This window comes from Aulostomus chinensis, chromosome 14, assembly GCF_037954235.1.
Source record: "Aulostomus chinensis isolate RoL2024-O1b breed Wild chromosome 14, RoL_Achi_v1.0, whole genome shotgun sequence".
Lineage (NCBI taxonomy): Eukaryota > Metazoa > Chordata > Actinopteri > Syngnathiformes > Aulostomidae > Aulostomus > Aulostomus chinensis.
Window position 1 is genome coordinate 21,310,273 of NC_141333.1, and position 23,804 is coordinate 21,334,076.

The 23,804-nt window shown below is 46.3% G+C and overlaps 1 protein-coding gene across 2 annotated transcripts in view; it reads left to right on the top strand.

Moving 5' to 3' along the window:
- Positions 1 to 23,730, top strand: part of ddr2a (discoidin domain receptor tyrosine kinase 2a) — a 31,287-nt gene extending 7,557 nt beyond the window's left edge. Inside the window, exons 2-17 of one of the 2 annotated variants that reach the window (XM_086224345.1) lie at positions 5,289 to 5,400; positions 13,091 to 13,193; positions 13,811 to 14,042; positions 14,133 to 14,280; positions 15,773 to 15,875; positions 16,590 to 16,773; positions 16,865 to 17,105; positions 17,278 to 17,340; positions 18,446 to 18,582; positions 18,700 to 18,910; positions 19,081 to 19,313; positions 19,404 to 19,531; positions 19,613 to 19,810; positions 20,158 to 20,392; positions 21,043 to 21,192; positions 21,281 to 23,730. In XM_086224345.1, the coding sequence (XP_086080471.1) occupies positions 5,319 to 5,400; positions 13,091 to 13,193; positions 13,811 to 14,042; positions 14,133 to 14,280; positions 15,773 to 15,875; positions 16,590 to 16,773; positions 16,865 to 17,105; positions 17,278 to 17,340; positions 18,446 to 18,582; positions 18,700 to 18,910; positions 19,081 to 19,313; positions 19,404 to 19,531; positions 19,613 to 19,810; positions 20,158 to 20,392; positions 21,043 to 21,192; positions 21,281 to 21,412 (2,580 nt within the window). In that variant the 5' untranslated portion in view covers positions 5,289 to 5,318 and the 3' untranslated portion in view covers positions 21,413 to 23,730. The remainder of the gene's footprint in view (positions 1 to 5,288; positions 5,401 to 13,090; positions 13,194 to 13,810; positions 14,043 to 14,132; positions 14,281 to 15,772; positions 15,876 to 16,589; positions 16,774 to 16,864; positions 17,106 to 17,277; positions 17,341 to 18,445; positions 18,583 to 18,699; positions 18,911 to 19,080; positions 19,314 to 19,403; positions 19,532 to 19,612; positions 19,811 to 20,157; positions 20,393 to 21,042; positions 21,193 to 21,280) is intronic. The other variant, XM_086224346.1, reaches the window with a different exon arrangement.
- Positions 23,731 to 23,804: the final 74 nt, after the last annotated feature.

The following is a 23,804-nucleotide window of genomic DNA, read 5'->3' on the forward strand; positions in this document are numbered from 1 at the left end:
GACGCAGGCTGGAGGTCACATTAACAACCGTATGGTCGGTGAGGTCATGCTTTCCCCTCCCTCGCTGCTTTATACATCATTCTGGCTCCGCCCGCGATGAACAACCAGTGACACTTTGACTTTGATGAGCAATTCTCAGTTGAAGTCTACAATGTGTCAAACACGCTACTTTTGTCTGCTAATCTTCCAGCAGAGGTTTATTTTTCCTTCCTATTCTGAAAGCTGTAGCGGTGGCCCTGGCCTGGCTGAGGTTTATTTTCAGAAGTGTGGCCCTGCCGTGAAGGTTCAGCTGCTCCGTGTGACAGGGGGGAGCTCACTGTTATCAGCAACTTAGATCTGCACATGGAGCAAAATTCAAGCCTTGGAACCAATACACACAAAACCAGCTTAGTATGTAACGCCTGCAAACCCATAGCAGACTTTTATTGAGGGCCTGTGAATTTTGTCTGTTCTATTTTCAAATTCCAGATGTTGCAGTTCTTTTGTTTTGATTGTCCCAGCTCCTTCTAGTTTCTGCCTTAAAACAATACTTTAAAGTACTCCCAAATAGGTGTTTTTAGCTCACAAATGCATGTTTCCCTCCTAGTTAGCTTGAAGCTAAAGGTGAAGGTTCATGTCCAACCAGTGGCTTGCTCAGTAATCCACAAACACTTTGATTTGAGCTACAAATTGTGGTGGTGTGTGTGGTGTTTGTGGCACTGTTCCTATTAATTGTATGTGTGTGTGTGTGTGTGTGTGTGTGTGTGTGTGTGTGTGTGTGTGTGTGTGTGTGTGTGGTGTGTGTCGCACATCGCGACCTGGAGAGAGTGTAAGCAAGACACTTGTGGACAGTGTAGCCATTGTTAGCTCCCAGTCTCCATTAGCTTCAAGCTAAATATTCATGGTTGGTTCTTCCTTCTGGAGTCACTAAGAAGTGATGGAGGAGGGGAAATCACCTCTTGGTGAACTCCAAACATATAGTAGTGAGTACTTGAAAGGTAAAATGCACTTTTTGGATGAAGTATTACTTCAACAAGCACATTACACACTTGCCCTGGTGTGTGTATCCAACTTGGCGTCTGTCAAGAGCTCACCTTCATCATCAGCTTTCCATCTCCCTTCCAGTGTCTACTTCTCCCCCATCTTGTCTCTCCCCTCCTGTCCCTCCCTCCCGTGGGCTACATCAGACGTACCTGGGCGCCATGGTTCCAGGTATGCCCAACCAAACCTGGCCTGTCGCAGTCAGCTGGCTGTTACTGAGCAAACGGTTTCATTGTGGGTTTCCAAGATGTTTCAACTTGTATTTGGATCAATTGGCTGTAGGTGTGTTCACCTGTGCAGCCACGGGAGAGAGAGGGAGTTGACATGACTCCTCGTTAATACCTGTAATACTCAAAATATTCTGTGTGTGTGTGTGTGTGTGTGTGTGTGTGTGTGTGTGTGTGTTCAGCTCTGATACTCAGGTGTCATGACAGTGTATGATATTACATCAAAAATCTCCACTTTTAAAGACAACAAGAGCCAAAGAAGACACTCCCCTGACGGGTTGGTTCGTCCCACTCATGTGAGTTGGTACAACCCGGGGCGGTTCGGCTGTTCGACTGCCCCACCGTTGAATAAATCAGCACCTCTCACCCTGATTCAATAAAAACTGAGCTCTCTTCCCTCATGAAGGAGGATTTACTGTGGTATACTGCATTTTATGTAAGTGTATTTAATACTTTGGCAAGAGTGTGTATATTTAAAGTTGAATGTGAAGATTTGGCAGAGCTTTCAAAAGCTTTTCTTTTTATTTTTCTCCAGTTTCTTCCATAAAAATTTGCTATATATCATTCAAAAAAAAGAAAAAAAGGAAGAAATGTTGGAAGTGTTCCGTGTTGAAACTGAGATAGGACGTGAATAAATGTTTCCTGCTGCGTTCCTGCAAGACGAGAACGGAAAGAAGTTTCCAGAACCGTGAACCTGTAGCTGCTGCTGAGTGATCTGATGTCACAGGCCAGTCAGAGAATAACAGCTGCTCAGCTCATAGGGAACCAGAGGAGGCAATAACAATGCAGCTGCTGCACACGCACACTGTTTTCCACATTTTAGAGCCAGTAAACGATGATCATCCCGGTTTTTTGTCAAAGGTGTGTGTGGACCTTTGTTAGATAAGATAAGATAAGATAAGATCAACCTTTCATCAACCTTTAGTGTACTGTTTCTAATTGGTGCTGGTTCTGATTCTGGTGCTAGTCACTGGGATTGGGCGACAGTAATCAACAGTACTTTTTGGTACTTTTCTCTCTCTGTAATTACAAAAACATAATTTCAGTCATAAAAATTCCCAATTTCAATATTTTGTTGTGTTTTTATAAAATTGTAGTGAATGCTAAAGAAACGTGTTGATGATGTCTCATTTGCTCTGTCTGCTGATGTCTGCTGCGATGCCGCGAGTGCAGACTTCAACACGTCCCCATGAACAGAACCGCTGCTTTGTACATGGAATGTGTTTGTTTACCATGAATTGGATGCTGTCGAGGGTTTTGAGTCACTCAGTGTTCACTCAAACAACACAGAGAGAAAAGTTCCATTCCCTCCAACAACGACTTGTCCAATTCTAAATATTCAGCGATGTCGGAGGAATTTTTGAGGTTTCAGTTGAAGTTCTGTTGTCCATAAAGGGTTCTGCAGGTGTCCTGCTAATGTTAGCTACAGCTGCTACTGGGTTCTAGCATTTTGGCCTCAAAGATACGGCTCCCCCCTCAGCGCTTAGATATGTTCTGTGTTTGACCAGGTGTTTCCGCAGGTTAGATGTGATTTCATGGCCAGCTTTGCATTTCTCTTTACAAATATTGCTGTTTTTTTGTGTCAAGCTCTGAAAAGTGGTCTCAGCAGTCTCAAGGGCTTCGTATCGCCTGGAAACGCTCTCAGGTTCCAAACTGACCTCCAGGTCTGGGTTTGCTCTTCATGTTACAATCCCTGTTCTGGTGATATTTCATTCAGATTCAGAAAACTTGATTCATCGTGGTGGGAGGGAGCAGGGAGCGGTACGGTTGCTTACAGAAGTAACACAACAACACACATCAAGTGAGGAGGCGCAGTGGAAATTTGATCGGCTCTGTGACTGTGGAGGCTGAACTGCGACCCCTGGCTCTGGTCATGCACGCTGCCGTGGCTGCGATGTGTTTGTGATTTGCAGTGTATGGCCTAAAAAACACGCAAACACGCCAGCGCAGTCACCAGGGCCTCCAAACTTAGAACTACAGAGTAATTCTGCTGGCAGATAGAGCACAGAGGCCTTTAGAGAAACACTAGCCAGCACTTGGTAAACACTCCCGCGTACACACAATCTGTCAGCTGTTTGTGTTTCATTAGCTCGGGGAAGCCAAGAGGAGGTGAGCTTAGTGAAGGAGTCCCAACAGGAAGTGGCTGTAAGGTGAGGCTGCAGAAACGGAGGTTAGAAAAGCAGCAGGATTACGTGGGAAGGCACATTGAAAGAAGCTTGTCAGCTGATAATTAGTGTCACAGAATTCATCAACACCGGTGGTACAAGAGGGTCCTTTGACACGGGGACCAGAGGGTCCCAGAGGGTCCCAGAGGGTCCCAGAGGGTCCCAGAGGGTCCCAGAGGGTCCCAGCAGCAAAGCACTGTGGGAAGCTGAGGTGTTCTTTGATGTCACGTACAGTTGAAAATAACGTGCAGGGGTTATCAGTGATTAAAGAAAATTTGTAAGTTTTTCTCTCAGAATATGTGAACCTGAGGAGGCCCAGTGGAGCAGTGGTCCTCACTGTGGCCCCCCCAGCAAGAAGGTTGTTGATGGAGCCCCGGCTGGAGCACGGGGTCTTTCTGGGTGAGTCTCCATGTTCTCCCTGTTCCTGCGTGGGTTCTCTCTGGTACTCCAGCTTCCTCCCACAGTCCAAAGACATCAAGAGGGACCAGGTTAATCCAGACTCTAAATTGACCGTAGGTGTGACTGGGAGAGCCAATGGTTGTCTGTCTCTATGTGTTGGCCCTGCCATGGACTGGTGACCTGTCCAGGGGGAAGGCTGCTGGGATAGGCTCCACCCCCACCACCCTGAACAGGAGAAGATGGAGAAGAGGAGGGGGGGGGATGAATGATGGATGGATGGATTCTGGATGATGGATGGCTGGATGATGGATGGATGGATGATGGATGGCTGGATGATGGATGGATGGCTGGATGATGGATGGCTGGATGATGGATGGATGGATGATGGATGGATGGATGGATGATGGATGGCTGGATGATGGATGGATGGCTGGATGATGGATGGCTGGATGATGGATGGATGGAGGATGGATGGATGGATGGATGATGGATGGATGGATGGTGTGAACCTGCGTTCAATAAAGTTTATATCAGAGGCGGCGGTGGAGCGAAGCTCACCTGGACTTCACCAAAGATCCTTGAAGTTGGACGAACATGCAGAAACCTCTGCTGAGCTCTGGTCAAGCCGCAGATGAAATTCATCCCGGTTCCCAGCTCAGTTGGAGCAGTGATTTACGTGGCGTGAACAATGCGAGCAACCTCAGTTACGTAACAGCAACAACATGGGAGTGTATGAGCGGAACCAACGGCCTCTGCTGTCAGGCAGCATGTCACTCAGCAGGTGATGAATCACCCTAAACAGGGTTTTATTCTTATTCAGACTTTTTTACTGGGAAAATTCAATTGAGAACCAATTCTCATTCTCACTGCTGACGTGGTCAAGAACATAAATGACAGTCAACACAAAGCAGCACGTGATGAACAAAGTGACACGTATGACAGAAAAAGCTGCATATGAAATGCTGTGTTTGTCCTTGTTTTTATTTCAATGCGGTCAAATCGTTTGCAGAGACCAGCTGAAGGACTGAGTGGTCAGTCGGAGGCGACTTGTTGGCGCTGCGTCCCCTCAGCTGAAGTCATGTCTGTGACTCAGTGGCTAAATGTCTCTTTCTTCTCTCCCTCCATCGTTTGTCCCTTCAGTCATTCATCATTTGCTCCTACAATTACGTTGTATTATGTAAAAGCATAAAATGAGAAGCGTCATCCGTGTTTAATTGCATGTGAGCTTCTGTTCTTTCCTGCTTGATATGAAGACAGACTTTCATTGGCCTTCTCTGATGGAGCGATTCAGCCTTCAATAAATGGAAATTCCACTGTTCGGTGGCAGTTGTTGTGGCTTTTATTGATTTTAATTAAAATATCCATCCGTGAATGTTGGCTCCCCAAGAAAACGTGTGTGTGTGTGTGTTCTTCCTACTATTCACACACACACACAGAGCTCACTTGAGTGACCTGCTGTTTCCATCTTGTCTTCCAGGTGGGCCGCCTGTCTGTGCATGTGTTTGGGATGAAGCACCTGTGGGAAGTGGACTTCCTCCTGCTCCTCCTCCTCTACTCGTTAGGAGCCGTGACATCACAGGTCAACCCAGGTCGGTGCCACTAAACCCTGCACTCTGCCTCTCTCCCAGTGAGGGTGTCTGAGACTGCGATGAGATCACTCTTGTGAAAAGGACTTTTGTGAGTTTTGGGTCAGATGGTGCAGGCCTTTGCCAGACTTCAACCGATTCAGATTTCGGATAAGTGCTGTTTTGTGGGAACTATGTGGTCCCCTCTCTCTGGTCTGGCCTCTTTGATCCCAGCCTGCACGCCTCGCTCCAGCTCTCCCTCCTCTGTGCGGGTGGTTTTTGTGATGTCAGTGAAATAAGACCACTGTTTGTTTTTTTATTATTATTTTTACTTCTACAGGGAACGATAGTAGCAACAAACAGGAACCAGAGGGAGGCTTTTGGTTATTGTTGAAACTGTAGGAATACAACCAATATTTCCCAGCAAGAAGTCAAATCTGGCAGTGGAGAGGCATCACTCATCAGGTTGTTGAGGGGATTACGCATGAAATGTCCTCCAAACTAAGAAGTGACCGATGCTGCCAGACAGGTTGGAGGAGAAAGGTTGGAGTGACCTCGCACTGCCAAGCAGTTCAAAAGGACAAAACAACAGTGTAGAAACTAAAAACGCCTGATCACGTCCACATCCTCCTGCGGCGCTCCACCCCTCCTCCACTTTCAAAATAAAGCCGTTAGCACGAGTCTCTGCTTGCTTTTAAAACTATAAATTCATCCGATCCAAGAGGGAAAAGTCGGGCTAGCAGAGCAAACCTGAGAGCAGCAGGTGGGAGGGCATTTCTTAAGTTTGGAGGGTTTCTTGAAGAATTCAAATTAAGCAAAATATCTTGTGTGTGGATTTAGGTGGACTTTTGTCCACAGCTGGTTTTAAGAATGTGTCACCATGTTTCACATATGAGCCACACACACACACACACACACACACACACACACACACACACACACACACACACACACACACACACACACACACACACACATATACACACACACACACACACACACACACACACACACACACACACACACATACACACACACACACACACACACACACACACACACGCTCAAACACCGCATGTAAACACGCCCTCCAACCTGGTTCATCCGGTTCGTCATTTATTTGTTCTCTGTGCCAATCAAACAGAGAGAACAGAGACTTTAAAAGTTGTTTCAATGAAAATGAGGACAGACAGAGCGAGTGAGTTCATAAAAGTGGGAAATTGCAGTAAAATTGTTTGTTCCTACTGTGGTTGATTCCAGTGCACGTCACTGTACACCGAACTTCAACCAGATGGGAGTGTAACAGGGTGTTTAATGTATTTAAATTATCTTACATTTTGTACCACATCACATTCAGATGCCAACAATGTTCAATAATAATCAAGAACTGAAGAGTTTGAATGTTTGACCTTACTGTGTGTGTGTGTGTGTGTGTGTGTGTGTGTGTGTGTGTGCGCGCACGCACTTACATGGATATACCCGCATGCACACACATGCTGTGGATCCAGCGATCCCACTGGAGTCTGTGGCTAATGCATACCAGACATTCTGACAGCAGGAAAGTCCATCGAAATAGGCTCTGTCTTTCTGTGTGTGTGTGTGTGTGTGTGTGTGTGTGTGTGTGTGTGTGTGTGTGTGTGTGTGTGTGTGTGTGTGTGTGTTGATTCGACCACTCATAAGTCATTGGAAGGACTGTTGGTGCATTCTGATCATGGTCAAAGTTCAACAAGTTCAAATTCAAGAAAAAGTTCTGGATCCGACCCGAGGGATTTCTTTCCTCCAGAACCACCAGCGGTTTTGTGAAGAAATGACCTCCAGTGTCTTTAACAGCTCAAGGCTCAACCTGTGCTAATATATGGAAGCAGGATATATCCACCTATAATTCTGCTAATGCTTCAGTTCTGCTGCAGCAAGAAGAGGCTCATTTTTCCACAGTCTGGAAACATTCAGAGCTGAATTTAGTAGAGCTGAGATGTTGATTCATGCCAACTTTCCCCCGTTTAAAATTCCCAAGCAATGGAGTTATACCATCCCTGTCTTTCCCATTTTACTCCTGAGTGGGCGAACTTTATTTCACTGTGGAGAGGAAAGAGGTGTATACACACTGTTTGCAAAGGTCAGGGAACGGAGGAACATCCAGTTATCATGCAGTGCTATTACAGGCTTCCTCTCTTCATGGAGGAGGTGCTGGGAGGTGGAGGTGCTGGCAGGACCCAAACACAGAGAACAGAGAGGAACCAGCATGAACCAAGCAAAAAAACATAGCAGACCAGGGTTGGAGGTGGGACTGGCTGGGTGGATATGGGCCAGGTGGGGTGAACCAGGTGGGACGGGCCAGGTGGATATGGGCCAGGTGGGGCGAACCAGGTGGGACGGGCCAGGTGGATATGGGCCAGGTGGGGCGAACCAGGTGGGACGGGCCAGGTGGATATGGGCCAGGTGGGGCGAACCAGGTGGGAAGGGCCAGGTGGATATGGGCCAGGTGACACATGTAAAATGACTTAAGGATCTGACGCCTCAGGTGAACCAACAAGATCCAGGTGAAAAAGGTGGGAAACAGACAAAGCCAGGAAGGGACAGGCTCACAAAGACAGAAGAGAAGAGCTGATAGAATAAACAGGAACTGATGAGAGAGAGCAAAAACTCTGTTAGAGACACAAACTAGAAACACAAGAACAACAAAACTAAACCGTCAGTACTACAAGCTGGAGCCCAAAACTACATTTCCATACCATCACTAGCCACGGTCCAGAGGAGTTTGAAATGAATGAGTGAACCAGAACATCCTCAGAGGGTTACAAGTTAATAAAACTCTCCTGAAAATGAAGAGATGAAGTAATGAGTGAGCGTCTGGTGAGTTCTGACTCAAGGATTCTGCCTCCAGTCTGTCTTGGTCTGGTGTGACCAGTAGCATGTGGCAGCTAACATTAGCATTAGCATCATACCAGACTGATATCGCTGTTGTTGCTGATTAGTCTTTTCTTTCAAAGGGTTTTATTTATGACAAGTCCTGAACAAACCAAGCGCTTTACAGGAGGAAGAGTTGTGTTTTCCTGAACAGCAGGCACCCAGAACACAAGGCACCCTCGCACCCAAACACAGACAAACAAACAACGCCAGCTGACCACAAAAGATACACACAACATTGTGGAAAGACAAAAATCAAGCATTGTGAAATTATGGACAGCAAGGTATGGAAAGTATAAGTAAATGCATGTAAACATTGAGAATTTTATAAATAAATAATAAGACAAATTTATAAATACATACACACATACATACATCTATCCATATATATATAGTATATTTATATATGTGTGTGTGTGTGTACATGTATATATGTGTGTATATATGTATATATACACACATATATATGTTCTCAAAAAACACCAAGAAGGGGCGCCACATTTTGTAAAATGTACTCTCAGACCCCGGGACCGTGCATCAAATCCTCTCTAGATTCATGCAGGCCGTTATTTCTCTAAGCCAACGTGAGAGGGAGGGAGGAGCAGAATCCTTCCATTGAAGTGAGAAACCTCATCAAGCCCACAAGGAGGCAAAAGCCAGGACACTGAATTTGGCTTGAGGCAAATCCAAGTCTGGAGAAATCCCAGAAATCACAATCAGAGGATTGGGCTCAGTTTGGTGTCTGATATAGCCGGAAAAACCTGATGTCCAAAAGTTACCTAAAGAGGGACGAGTCCAACCCCTGTGATGGAGTGAGGCAGGCGCACGTCTACATTTGTCCCATGGAGGCTTGACATCACCGTACATTGGAGCTCATTTGGTTTTTGATAAATGGGTGCGAGGTTGTCTGGGTTTGATGGTACCCCTAGATGTGGGGTTGAGGATTGACTGGAGGTTTGTGAGGGAATAGAGGCTGCATGTAACTCCTACTTGTAGAAATCTAAAAAAAAAAAGAGAGAAAAAAAAGTGGGTTTTGGTAATACCAAAGTCATCCTTCAATGGAGAAAAATCAGTATAGAGACTTCAAAGAAGTCATTGAAGGAACAAATAAATGGTTCGCTGCAAATGGACTTCGAACTGCAGTCCAAAACTTCTCCTAAATTGGGCTGAAATTCGCAAGGAATGTTTAACTACTAGGTGGAAGCACGGGGACGTGCAGCGCCCAAAAGAGCAGGTCAGGAGACAGGGCTACTTGCACAAACCTCCAGTGTCACCCAGGGAGGACAAGAGGGTTCTTGCTGAGTGTTCTAGTCTTTTACCTCATTGTCAGATTAGGTTGTAACATCAGTGTTAATTTTCACAACAGAAGAGTTCAATTGTGGTCCCTGAACGGCCCCTCGCTGACCCACGGCAGCCTACAGTACAACTGACCCCGTTAGCAAATAGCTGCTTGATGTTCGTCCTCATTTGATACCAAAGGTCAAATGTGAGGTGAATGTTTAAGGCTCCAGATTATCAGCATCTCTCCTCCGTCACCGACGTCAAAGAAGTTCACAAAAGTTAAGTGTTCCTGTTTGAATTACCAGTCCAGACTGTTCTGACAAGTAGCGAACATGCGTTGTGCTGCACATGACCAGCAACTTCTGTGAGGACACGTCACTTGTCCTTGTGTGAGTGAGCGAGTTTATTTGGAGGCAGCAGTTTGACAGCAAACACCAGGACAGAACAAGCCTGCTTTCACCAGTCAGACCTCGAGAGAGAGGCTGTGGGCTGGTCCTCCTTCATCTTCCGCTGCCACACAAGGCTGGTATTTTTCCACCTTTTTCTGGGTTGATATTTTTAGACCCTGAGTCCGAATGTGAAAACTGATGGTGTGTGTGTGTGTGGGGGGGGGGGGGGGGGGGGAGGTCCATCTGTGTATGTGAGCATGCATGAACACACTCTCACCCCGGGGGTCACCTCTGAGTGGGTTGGTAGATAAATAAACACAGCAAAAACCAACATTTGGAGGAGCGGTCGTACATCCGGCACGGCACTCTGGGGCCGTCTCTGCTGCTCTCTTGGATGTGGTTGAAGACCCTGATAATGACTTGTATTTTCATCAATTATGTCCTGGTCTGTGCGTCCCCGGCTGGTGATGTTGCTGTGTCTTTATCTCTCTGGAGTCCCCTGTCACCCCCTGCTCAGTTTGATCTCCCCCCCATCCCCGCGATTCCCTCCTGCACCTCACAGTGAATGAGGCTCGTGTGCCTCATCCAGCTGCTGGAACGGCACTTCCCTCTCCTCCTGCTGCCTGACTGATGGACTTCAATGAAGGGCCCTGATGCTGCTCTTGAAGCAGTCGCTCCGAGCGCCACACCTATCCCTGAGTTTTGTCATTACTTTGTCTGGGGGCCACGAATGTGCGGAGAATATGAGGAGTGACTCAGTTTGTGTTGATGTGGTCGCCTGAGCTGTGGCGAGTGGAGGGCTGTAAACAGAAGGAACGACTTGAAGCGTTTGAAGGTTGGAGAGGACGAGATGAAAGCAGGCCTGAGGTGGCTAATAGCGTCTGTGACATCTGGAAGAGTTTTTTTTTGTGCCGCCTTCAAGCTGTCACAGTGTCACTGCCAAGACTGAAGTGCATGTGGTTGCATCTACGCCTGCTTTTGTGTGTCTGGCATATGTGTGCAGACATGTACAGTAGATCAGGCCATCAGTCCTTCAGGGGTTTCCACATTCTGACTTTTAAGCAAATATTTGGAGGAGATCAAGAAAGAGGAAGAGAGATTCGCCAGGAGACAGAGGAGACCTTGCCGAGCTGTGCCGTTGCTGGCGTCCTCTCAAAGGTTTTTCTGTCCGACGGGGGCCAGGCGAAGAGGGTCGGCCTCGCTTTCACTTCCGCCTCCTGCCTCACTGACCCACTGATATCTCATTCACAGAATATGACACACACACACTCTTTCATCCAGAAGTGAGGCTACCTAGCGGTCATTTCCTGTTGGGTGTTATCAGAGTTAAACCAAAGCACAACATTCGCCAAACCCTGTAAACCAAGGCTGATGGGAAAATTCCTCCCCGGCCGCCTCTGGAAACATATGCCGGAATCAGTCAGTTCATTCCATGTCCACAGTGTCACACTAGTCCGCTAATGGGTTGACGTTCTCTTTCGTTTCAACACCTCTTCGGGGGGGGGGGGGACCACACAGGAGGAGAGGACAGAGGAGACAGGAGAGAAAAAAGAGGATGAGGGGGTGGAGGGGCATGCAGGAAACTGAGGGCATATTGCCTCTATTGACCGCACAGTGGGGGCGTGATGGGCTCCAGCAGCCGTTTTACCACACACACACACACACACACACACACACACACACACACACACACACACACACACACACACAGTAACACACTCCTTACATGTGCTTGATACAGCTCTGTTTGCACTGGCACAGCCGCCCATGGATCCAGCTCATTATTTCAATAAAGCAACCACAATTTGAGGGCAGGGAGTGTGTACTTCATGTGTGCAGCACCACCCTCCACCCAGCCCTCCACCCAACCCTCCATCCATCACAGCCGTGCAGCTTTCTTGACAGAAGCTGGGAATTAAGTGCTTCAGTCTTAGAACTGTCTGAAAGCGTCTGCAGAATGTTTGATTTTGGTTTGAATTTTTCGACGCCAGCCAGCGCTGTGGTCGGTCTGAGAGGAGTGAGTGTGGTTCCGGTACATCCTGGAGGTGGGAGGAGTTCTTGTTTGTTTTTGAGTTACTGGTTTCATGGATGTTCTGGGGTAGAATGAATTATTAAATTACTTTGTTCCATAAGACCAGAGTCCAAATGTCCCTGTGGATCCTGACAGCAAACATTTCAGCGGCTCATCCCAACTGGCAGCGGTTAACAACCAGTGCTGGTGTTTTTGTGTTAGTTCTAGTTAACGGGAGGGTTATAAATTGCTTATAGCTTTAGTAACAATGTCAGACTCTTGTGATGCAGTGGGAGCCTCCAGTGCTGCCAGTGTTGTGTTTCACTGGTTAAACACACAATCACCTCTAGTTAAATAAACTTTTAACATCTGTCAAACAAACTATTACCTCTACTTAAACATAGAAAAGTGTATTTAACTAGCTGCACTTAAAGTGGTTAACTAGCACGAATAGTGTTGCACTCAAGGTAATACAGTATTTTACTGGAGGTAATCTTATTGAACTAGAGGTAATAATTTGATTAACTAGAGGTAATTCTGTATTTATCAAGCAGTAGTAGTATTTATCTAGAGGTAAAAATGATTCACTAGAGGCACTAATGTATTAAACTAGAAGTAACACTGTGTAACTAGAGGAAACAGTGTTTAACTAGCAGCGATAGTATGTTTAACTAGAGGTAGATGTGTGTTTCAGTAGAGGTACATACTATTACCTCTAGTTAAACTCACCGTTACCTCAGGTTTAACCAATCTGAACTAATTAATAACTTAACTAATCTCAAAACATGACGCCAAGAAATTGTCAGACCAGAAAACCTAAGAGATCGAAGAACGAGCAAATGATTTCTACGGAAGTGAAAACAAATATAAATAACTGACAAAGACTTACAGTCAAACTGTAAAACACGGTTAGTGATTAGTTTGTTTTTTTGTCAAACAGACCAATACTGAATAAGCCTCACTCATGAACAATCAAACTTTTATGAATGCATTTTGTGACCTGCACTGGATTGTGGTGATGTGTTTCCCCCCCGGACCCCCGCCCTCTTAAAGCCTTCTGTCTTTCATCCTGCCTGAGTGTCTCTGCTTTACTTCTCACCTGTGTTTTCATGCTGTCGTCTCTCAGGTGTGTGTCGCTATCCTCTGGGGATGTCAGGAGGACAGATTCAGGACGAGGACATCTCCGCCTCCAGCCAGTGGTCCGAATCCACAGCAGCTCGATATGGAAGGTAAGGACCCCCCCCCACCAAAAACACACACACACACACACGCACACACACTGAGGGACAAATAAAGGTTTATCTTATCTTACACACACACGCACACACATGCACATGCTTCAGCGTATGTTTGCCCTGATAATGAGTGAGCGAGTGGGTGGTTTATCCGGTCAGGTGCCTTTGCCTGTTTATTTGCAGTAAACCACAAACTAGGGTATCAGTTAAACTCATAGCCACATGATTAAGGAAGTGTGTGCGTGCGTGTGTGTGTGTGAGTGGGTGTGTGTGTGAGTGTGTGTGTGCGCGTGCGCCACTGAGCTTGGGTGGGCTCCTATAAGAATCAGGATGTAATTCGCCTTCACTGTCCAATCTGGATGTGTTTTAGTCTCCCTGCTGCGTCTGCCAGCTCTTTAACCAAAATGTACACCTAAAGGTGAATTTACGACGCAGGCTTTCCGTGAGCTGTTTTTCTAACACCAGTAAGAACTCAAATCCACCACAGCACCACTTGTGCTTTCAGTTCACTTCTCCATCCTGTCCAAGCATTTGCTCTTCCCGACTGTGATTCTAACGTCTGGCCGTGGTTACTTCGGCTCACCCTCCCTGTCCGTGCGTCTCTTATCCAGGTTGGACTTTGAGGAGGGCGATGGCGCCTGGTGTCCAGAGATAACGGTCGAGCCAGACAACCTGAAGGAGTTCCTCCAGATTGACCTGCGCTCACTTCACTTTATCACCCTGGTGGGCACCCAGGGTCGCCACGCTGGAGGCATCGGCAATGAGTTCGCCCAGATGTACAAGATAAAGTACAGCCGTGATGGAAGTCGCTGGATCTCGTGGAGAAACAGACAGGGCAAGCAGGTGGGTCACAACCGCCGCCTGCCAGGGACGCCCCGGCTTCAGGTCATGATGATGGATATGACTCTCATTCTGTCTCTCTTATTAATGCAGGTGATTGAAGGCAACAGAAATGCTTATGACATCGTACTCAAAGACCTGGAGCCGCCCATCATTGCTCGCTTCGTCCGCTTCATGCCTGTCACGGATCACTCCATGAACGTCTGCATGAGAGTGGAGCTCTACGGCTGTGAATGGCTGGGTGAGGCGAGGCCGCTGGGAGGGTCAGAGGCACCAGGAGGCACCTTTGAGCTCATTAAGATACAGCAGATCAGCTGATTGTCACTGTTTATATGAGGAGCGTCACGTTAGCTAAGCAGCCACTTCAGCCCTGATGTTGGAAGGAAGCAGGTCACAGTAACTTTGAAACTTGCTCGACTGCTCTGCTGCTGGTTCAAAAAGCATTTAGACAAACGGCGTTTACAGTTCGTGGACCTGCACATGGAAATATTTAAAAGACAATAAGATGTTTTTACATTTCATTCCATTAGGTGTTATAAATCTTAACCAATTACAGTTTTATGTTTGTTTTTTTTAACTGTTTGGTTTATACACTGTTTCCTGGTCAACAATCCAAAAGTTTTCCCGGCTTCATCCCCTGATGAACCATTGAGAAAACCAAGTGTCACAACACCTCTGCAATGTTACACAAGGCACACCTGTGGATACGTTAAAATAAATACACACGAACACGCGTGTAGAAGGATCAGGACCCTCTAGAGGTGTCGTGTGGTTGTAACAGGTGACGATTTATCCACTTGAACATCAGTATTCTATGTTATAAAACCGCTTTATGGCCTTCCCAGCTTCCCCAACACAAGGTTTTGGTGTTCTGTGTAGTCCAGCTCCTCTCAGGCTTCCTTGGCTACAGCAGCCGACCATCCTGGCGCAGAGGAACAAATAAGATGGTCCTCTAGGAAAATCACGTTTGATTGGCAGCTGTTGTGGGTCCGATGGTGAAAGCTCTTGCACAAACAGGAATATGTTGAGTAATGGATGGATGGAATGGTGACCTTATGAAATCATTTTCCACTGAAAGAAGAGGAAGAGAAAAGAGAACACAAACAAACAAACCAGTGCAGCAGTCAAAGAAGTCCTCAGCAACACGGATACCTCGGTGCTGGAACCGGAGAAAACGGCTACATCTACTTGCCTGCGTCTTTGTGGGCAGGCAAATAAACCCTTCATCCTGCACTGTTGACACAACATGCAGTACATTCTACCACAAGGGTTTTGCTAAATATGTTTGTGTTATTTCTATCAGAAGATCTCTTAATACACAGCACAGAATCACTCAAAAGTGTAGTACCTCCGGGCTCAGGCCCTAATAACACAAGTAACTGACCGGACAGTGCCAATGGGGCACATGAAGTCCTACGAGTGCGCAGACAACTTGTCCTGTAAGCAAAAGGTGTGTAAGATGAACTTTGGACGAGCTGCTTATTCTCTCTGACATATTCGTCTGGTGGTTGTTCTGACTCGAGTAAACAGAAATGCAGCACTTCAGTTTTGCAGTCCATCAATGAAATCCATGAAGTCCTCATGAAAGGAAAAACTCTGCTGTTACATAGTTTATTTCCGCAGCAACAAAATAAAACCTACAAATGACAACTAGACTTTCAAAGAACAGTTGTGATTTCTACAAGGATGAAACCCATGCGTCTCTGACACTGATGACTGCCTGCCTTTCACAGACGGGTTGGTGTCCTACAACGCTCCGACCGGCCAGCAGATGACCTTACCTGCTCTCCCTGTTTACCTCAATGACTCCGTCTACGATGGCGCCATCATCCACAGGTGTGTGTGTGTGTGTGTGTGCGTGCATGTGCATATATGTGTATTTTTTGACTTCCTGGTTAAAGTTAGAGGGAAAGTGTGAGGTTAGGCTCTGGTTAAAGTTAGGATTAGGATTAGGGTCTGGTTTAGGCTGTCCATATGAAATTGGATGTCTTATTAAGGATACCTGCACACCTGTGTGTGTGTGTGTGTGTGTGTGTGTGTGTGTGTTTGTGTGTTTGTGTGAGAGAGAGAGAGAGAGAGAGAGAGAGATTGTTTTGCTGTTCTGTCCTCACCATCCTCACACACCACAAAAGCACTTAATCATTCCTCTCATCCTTCGTCATAAGTTTTTCCGTCACCTTGTTATTGGCCGGTCACCATGGTGACAGCAGAGAGACAGACGGTGGTGAGCGGGTCATGGTGGTTTACTGTTAGGCAATACCACATGGGAATGACTGAGTCAGCTGGGCTTACAAAGTTTCAGACGAGGTGTGAGCCACACTGGGGTCCAGCGGGGACTTCAGTGTTGGGACCACGGCAGAGTGAATAATGTCCTCCATGACACACGTCTTCTTCTCTGAGATGAGGAAATAGCGCAGAGGGAAAAGAAAATGGCCCATGTTACTAAATCATAGCCAAAGTAAAAGACTGATTTTATCATGCTGCCACCTAGTGTTGAATGTTGGTACCACAGGTTTCAGCCTGTTTGACATCTCTCTCTCTGTCCCTTAGTATGACGGAGGGCTTGGGTCAGCTGACTGACGGTGTTTGTGGCCTCGACGACTTCACTCACAGTCACGTCTACAATGTGTGGCCGGGATACGATTATGTTGGTTGGAACAACGAGAGTTTCCCCAGTGGATATGTTGAGATCATGTTTGAGTTTGACCGGATCCGAAACTTTACCACGATGATGGTGAGGCCCCTCCCAGTACCAGCCTGGTCTGCCCCCACCATCGCCTCGCATCACTGCTGAATCCTCCTTTTGTGTCTTCATCTGGATTCAGGTTCACTGCAACAACATGTTTTCATGGAACGTCAAGGCGTTCCACCAGGTGGTCTGTTTCTTTCGCTCGGAGTCAGACTGGGAAGCCATGCCGCTTTCCTTCAGCCCAGTGATGGATGAGAAGGATCCCAGCGCCCACTTCGTCACTGTCAACCTGGCCAACCACATGGCCAGCGCCATCAAGTGCCAGTTCTACTTCGCTGATGCCTGGCTGTTATTCAGCGAGATCACCTTCCAGTCAGGTAGCCGGAGGAAGCTTGATCTGCATGTTGAGTTTGAGCTGCAGTCCATGTCACATCTCCAATACTTGACGTCTTTGTTTGATATTGACCACGAAGGGTCTGATGACTTTGAGATTCCAGATAAAAGTAGATGAACACAGGATGAACAGCTGTGTGTGACCTTCTGTTTCAGATACAGCCATGTACAACACAACACTGGCTCCACCCAAAACAGGACTCCCACCCACCCAACCAGGTAGTCATCACCCTACACGCAAGCGCGCACACAAACACACACACACACACACACACACACACACACACAAACACACACACACACACACACACACACACACACACACACACACACACACACACACACACACACAACCTTTATGGGGTCCAACATTTTGGTCCTGCAAAGCAGGAACCTGTTGCATGTCCCTGTTTTTATTTGGCCAAAACATTTTTAAAAAAAAAGTTTTTTAGCAACATTCAACATTTCCATAACAAGAAAAAAAGTCTTAAAGTATACCTACAAGTAAATATGGCTCCTCACAGTCGTTGGACCTGTAATAATGGACTCAGAATATACAACGTGAGGCTGCAAATCAAAACTGAATGTGTTCAAATCGAGATGGCTCCTTTCAGGAGCCTGACAAAGGTCTTTATAAATGTGTCATGGCAGGAGAAGCACGGGTGTGACGACAATCAAAGGGACAGGGACAGGAAGCCACGTCAACGGACTAGAATTCCCTTTCACTAAATGTTGAGAGTTATTGTAGAGTTTTGAAGTCAAGTCTTCCATTCTGGGAAAAGATTCTTCTCGATCCATCCATTGTCTTCCACTTATTCCTGTTATGGGTTGCGGGGGCTGGAGCCTATCCCAGCGGCTACGGGCGAGAGGCGAGGTTCACCCTGGACAGGTCACCAGTCCATCACAGGACCAACACATAGAGACAGACAACCATTCACACTCACAGTCACACCTATGGTCAATTTAGAGTATCAATCAGCCTCGTTCCCAATTGCATGTCTTTGGACTGTGGGAGGAAGCTGGAGTACCAGAGAGAACCCACACAGGCACAGGGAGAACATGGAGACTCACACAGAAAGACCCGGTGCTCCAGCTGGGACTCGAACCCGCAACCTTCTTGCTGTGAGGTGACAGTGACAGCGACACTGCACCACTGTGCCGCCTAAAAGATTCTTCTGTCTTACCAATTCACAAACATTCATTACTTTTAAATATAAAAACTCCTTCAGTGTAATGTTTGAGGTTGAGTGACTGAAACTGTGGCCCATCCTGATTGTATGTCTCCACCTTTGATGGTATCTCTCTCTCTCTTATCCCTCCCCAGAGGAAGATCCCACCCACAAAGTAGACGACAGTAACACCAGGATTCTGATTGGTTGTTTAGTGGCCATCATCTTCATCCTGGTGGCCATTATTGTCATTATCCTGTGGAGACAGGTGTGGCAGAAGATGCTGGAGAAGGTGAGTTGTAAATCACTACAATGTGGCAGCAGTGACACTGAAGTCCAGAAATTTGAACATTTCAAAAGTTTCCTTTGGGTGAAATCTGTACCTTCACCCCCACATCCTTTATTTTAGGCCTCTCGGCGGATGCTGGATGATGAACTAACTGCTAGTTTGTCAATACAGAGTGAGACATTCGCCTACACTCACAACCAGTCGAGTACAACCAGTGAACAAGAGTCTAGCTCCACCTACGAGCGCATCTTCCCCCTGGGCCCAGACTACCAGGAGCCCTCACGCCTCATATGCAAGCTGCCGGAGTTTGCACAGAGCTCAGAGGAGCCTGGTAGGTGGACACACACACACACACACACACACACACACACACACACACACACACACACACACACACACACACACACACACATGCACACAGACACACACCTGCTTTACACTTTCATTAATTTCAAATGATATTCACAATCATTTTATTAAGAGACAGTGTTCTGTATTAAGCTTCTACCAGCACAGCAGCATCAAAATCGACCACCACGACTGTTGTCCAGGACGGCGTCCCCCACTACGCAGAGGCAGACATAGTAAACCTGCAGGGTGTAACTGGAAGCAACACATACGCCATCCCTGCATTAACGATGGACCTGCTGTCAGGGAAAGATGTCGCAGTGGAGGAGTTCCCTCGGAAGCTGCTCACATTCAAAGAGAAGCTGGGGGAGGGCCAGTTTGGGGAGGTGAGCTCCTCTCATCGGCCTGCTACACTTTTCCATGGGATGAAGCCCAAGCAAAGCTGTACATGTGTCGCATTCTTCTTCCCTACGCAGGTACACCTGTGTGAAGCCGAGGGAATGCAGGAGTTCACAAATAAAGAGTTTTTATTTGACATCCCAGAGGAAGAGCCAGTTTTAGTGGCTGTAAAGATGCTGCGTTCAGATGCCAACAAGAACGCGAGGTGATGCACCAGAAAAAGAACGCTGTTGTCCATGTGACTCTTTTTAAAGGTACAGCAAACTCACGTTTTTTATGTTGGTAGGAACGACTTCCTCAAGGAGATAAAGATCATGTCCCGTCTGAAGGACCCCAACATCATCCGCCTGCTTGCTGTCTGCATCTACAGTGACCCGCTGTGTATGATCACAGAGTACATGGAGAACGGAGACCTCAACCAGTTTCTGTCCCGCCACGAACCCGAGGGACAACTGGCTCTGCTCAGCAAAGCGCCGACAGTCAGGTGAGACCGGCAGCAACACCGGTCAGATCAGGCCCGTTCAAGATCGATCTCACACTCTAAGCTTTTCACCCGAGTTGAACTCAGTTCACTTGGACCGTCTCTGTCAGTAAATATGCGTACTTGTAGCCTCTTAAAGATCAAGATCGTACTTTTGAGGGAACAACTGAACCTTTGTAGGAGCTGTCTTAAGAAAGTGTACCTGTAAGTACAGAACTATTCTAGTCCAGTTCCTCCCTGTTGGACGGGCGGGAGTCGTGCTGTCAATAAGCTGTAACTGTCATATCTAGCTGGTTATGGATTGAATGTCTTAGTACCACATGATTGTCCCTCCTGTCTCCCCTCTGCAGCTTCTTCAATCTGTGCTACATGGCCACTCAGATAGCATCAGGGATGAAGTACCTCTCCTCTCTAAACTTTGTACATCGAGACTTGGCCACACGCAATTGCCTGGTAGGCAAGAACTACACAATAAAGATAGCTGACTTCGGTATGAGCAGGAACCTGTACAGCGGCGACTACTACCGCATCCAGGGCCGGGCGGTACTACCGATACGCTGGATGTCATGGGAGAGCATCCTGCTGGTGAGGACCCCTGCTGAGTTATAAGTGTCTGTAAGAACATTTTGGAAGGGACCTGGAAGTCTTGCTCACAAATTACTGCATGTTAAATGGAAATGGTAAATGGACTCCATTTTATACAGCGCTTTTCTACCTTAGCGGTACTCAAAGCACTTTACAGTGTCATCTCATTCACCCATTCACACACACACTCACACACTGATGGTGGAGGCTGCCATGCAAGGCGCCAACCTACTCATCAGGAGCAATTATGGGTTCAGTATCTTGCTCAAGGACACTTGGATATGGTCACCGGGGTCGGGGATCGAACCAGCAGCCCTTTGGTTGCTAGACGGCCACTCCACCCCTGAACCATGCCGCCCATGTTACAGTACATGTGGTTCAGTTCTCAAATGTACTTTTAATTCAAAGTGATACTTCACTCCAGTAGGTGTCTTCACTGACTCCAGAATACAAATGCGATGGTGCGTATAATCCAGGTCTTCTTTATATAAGTGTGTTCCCCTAACACACAAACTCTTGATTGGAGACCAAACTCAGTGGCTTGACACGTCCTGTACTGGGCTGCCGGAGTTCCTGCATCCTGTTTGTTGGTACCAGCCACCACCCACCGATCCTGCTGTTCACCATTTTTCCCATTTGTGGTTCTGCAGGGGAAGTTCACCACAGCGAGCGACATGTGGGCCTTCGCTGTCACCCTGTGGGAGATACTCAACTTCTGCAAGGAGCAGCCCTACTCTCAGCTCACCGACGAGCAGGTGATAGAAAACACGGGGGAGTTTTTCAGAGACCAGAAGAGACAGGTGAGTGCTGGGACACGTTAGTGCACACCAGCATGAAAAGAATGAATCGATGAACGACTGACTTCATGTCTTGCTCCTTGCGGCGCAGATCTACCTGCCTCAGCCTGTGCTGTGTCCAGACTCGCTCTATAAGATCATGCTGAGCTGCTGGAGGAGGAACACAAAGGAACGGCCGTCCTTCCAGGAAATACACAGAGCCCTCCTGGAAATACAACCTTAAGCCACGGTGTTCAGGACAGCAATTTCCTGTCTGCTCAGTCCCAAAGAAATGGTGCATGACTAGAGTAGACCATGTTTCAGACACAATCCAGGCTTAAGCTATCTTGCTTCCACTGAGAAACAAGGTGAGCGCCACCTGTGGGCTCCAAGCTACGATTTGGGAAACACTGTTTCATGGACTTACGCACTACAAAGATGGACCTCTGGAGACGTTTGGTGTGTGTCACTTTGACTTTAATTAGCATGTTGGCTAAGATGTTTTATAGACGTATATTCTTAGAAAATCTGTTATGATTAATAGTGGCCTCCATTTCCTAACACACACACACACACACACTCACACACACACACACACACACACACACAAGGACATGACTGGTCGTGAAATGTGTTGTTGCAGAAGCCAAACTGAAGTGTAGCAGAAAACATTCGGCACTTTTACAATGTATTTTAAGGTCTTTTTTATATTAAATTTTCAACTTTTCTTTGTATGAAGTATTGCTATTCTTGTGTTTTCTTTTGGAAGACTGCTTGAATGTAGAGGGGAAAGTGCAGCAAACCGTTACTGTTAAGTGTTGTTATATCAAGTATTTCATCTCAGTTTCTAAGACAAACTATTTGGAAAGGAAACATGAAGTTAGTCAGTGTAACATCGTCCTGGCCTCCCTGCAGAATTCCTACGGTGATCGACACCTGAACTGTATATGACTGTGTATTTTAAATAGATATGTCTAAGTCAAATATCAGTATTTTGTATTAATATTTATATGTTCATATTTGTTGTATGTATGTTTTGTTGATATATTTGTTTAGTGATATGCTCTTTAAGTTGGGACTTTTTATTGGATTTAATGCAGGAATTCTCCTGGTTGCCTTCTGGATGTGCGAACCAAACAGATGTTTTCCTGCAGGGCTCATTTTGAGTATGGACGATTGCAGGATGCGTACGAGGACTCCAGGCTGTCAGGTGCTGTGTTGGGTCAACGGAATTCCGTGTTTACAGTTTATATGGGTGCGATGTGTGTGTTGAACAGGGTCATGCATGTGTGTTAAGAGTTTGGAGAGAGAGTTTGTCATGTTTCAAATCAGGAAAGTAGATGACATGAGAAGAAGGTAAACGGTGTGCTTTACTGGGGGAGGTGTAGATGCTGCCGACCACAGCAGCTGATACTGAACCATGCGTGCAGCGGCCTCCTCTTTCTTTCCTTCCTTCAGTCGTTCTTCTTTTTGTCTTCCGCTCCAGTAGCAGCAACTTAATACACCTCTGTCTGTTCCAACTGCAAAAAGATGAACTCAAATACCAGAAATACACTGAATTTGGGTAGAAAATTACTTTACGCTGGATAAAGTATCCGTCCATGCGGCTATATGACTTTACTTGTCGAATAAAATCAAAACTTTTCTTAATAGCAAGTAAAAATATCTGCAAAAAAAGCAAGGGAAAATATTTCCTTTTTTCAAATAAGCCATATTTCCTTTAAAAAGGGGCCCTAAATACTACAGTGGTCAGATGAGTGTCTCATTTGAAGTGAGGTACTTTTCTGAGTGTTTACAGCGTATTTACAGTGCAATGGGAGGCCCGTGAAACACTCTCATGTCGCTCTAATGTGAGTTTTTTCAGTTTTTAAGTAGAAGTAATTCTTTCCTTCCTTACCTTCTACTAAACATGTCAAATCAGAGGTTTTCAAAGTCTGGAACAGCGTCAGAGCTCAGAATAAACCCACGAACCAACACACACACACACACACACACACACACACGTTTGCTTGTTTGGATTTGATGTCTCTGAGATCACGATTTATCAGTTTCTGACTCAGTGGAGGGAAACAGATTCCCTCAAACTACTGCAACAATGAACGAACAACGACTTTAACCAGTCACACACATTTAGACTTCAATATCCTTTAAATAACTAACATTCCCTGAGCCTCCCCTGAAGAAGCCCCCCTCCCACTTTGAAAACCTCTGAGTGACAGTAAACAACTGATCATCGGTGGTAAAAGTGTTTATTTAATTATCCAAATTTCAATCCATCTATTTCTGACAGACAGGACTTCTCTGAGGATTTCCACTGGATCAATGGCATTCACAGTCGTCTCTGTGTTTGAAATGAGGTGAAAGCTGTTAAAGTATCGTCTTGCATCCAAACAAAGTCACACTTGCTTAGTTTTTATGACATTTTTTGTACCCAAATGTTTGTTTTTCAGTGAAACTGTTTTTCTATAAATGTAAACAAAATGTGTACATCGATAGACCAGACATTAATAAAAGAGGGAATTCTAACTTCATGAGGTCTTGTCTGATCCTTCAGTCCTGGTGATACTCCACCCTGTGGGCGGTGCTTCAGGCTGAGCTGACTGACATCATGATGTCATTGGCTGAGGGCCGCTCAG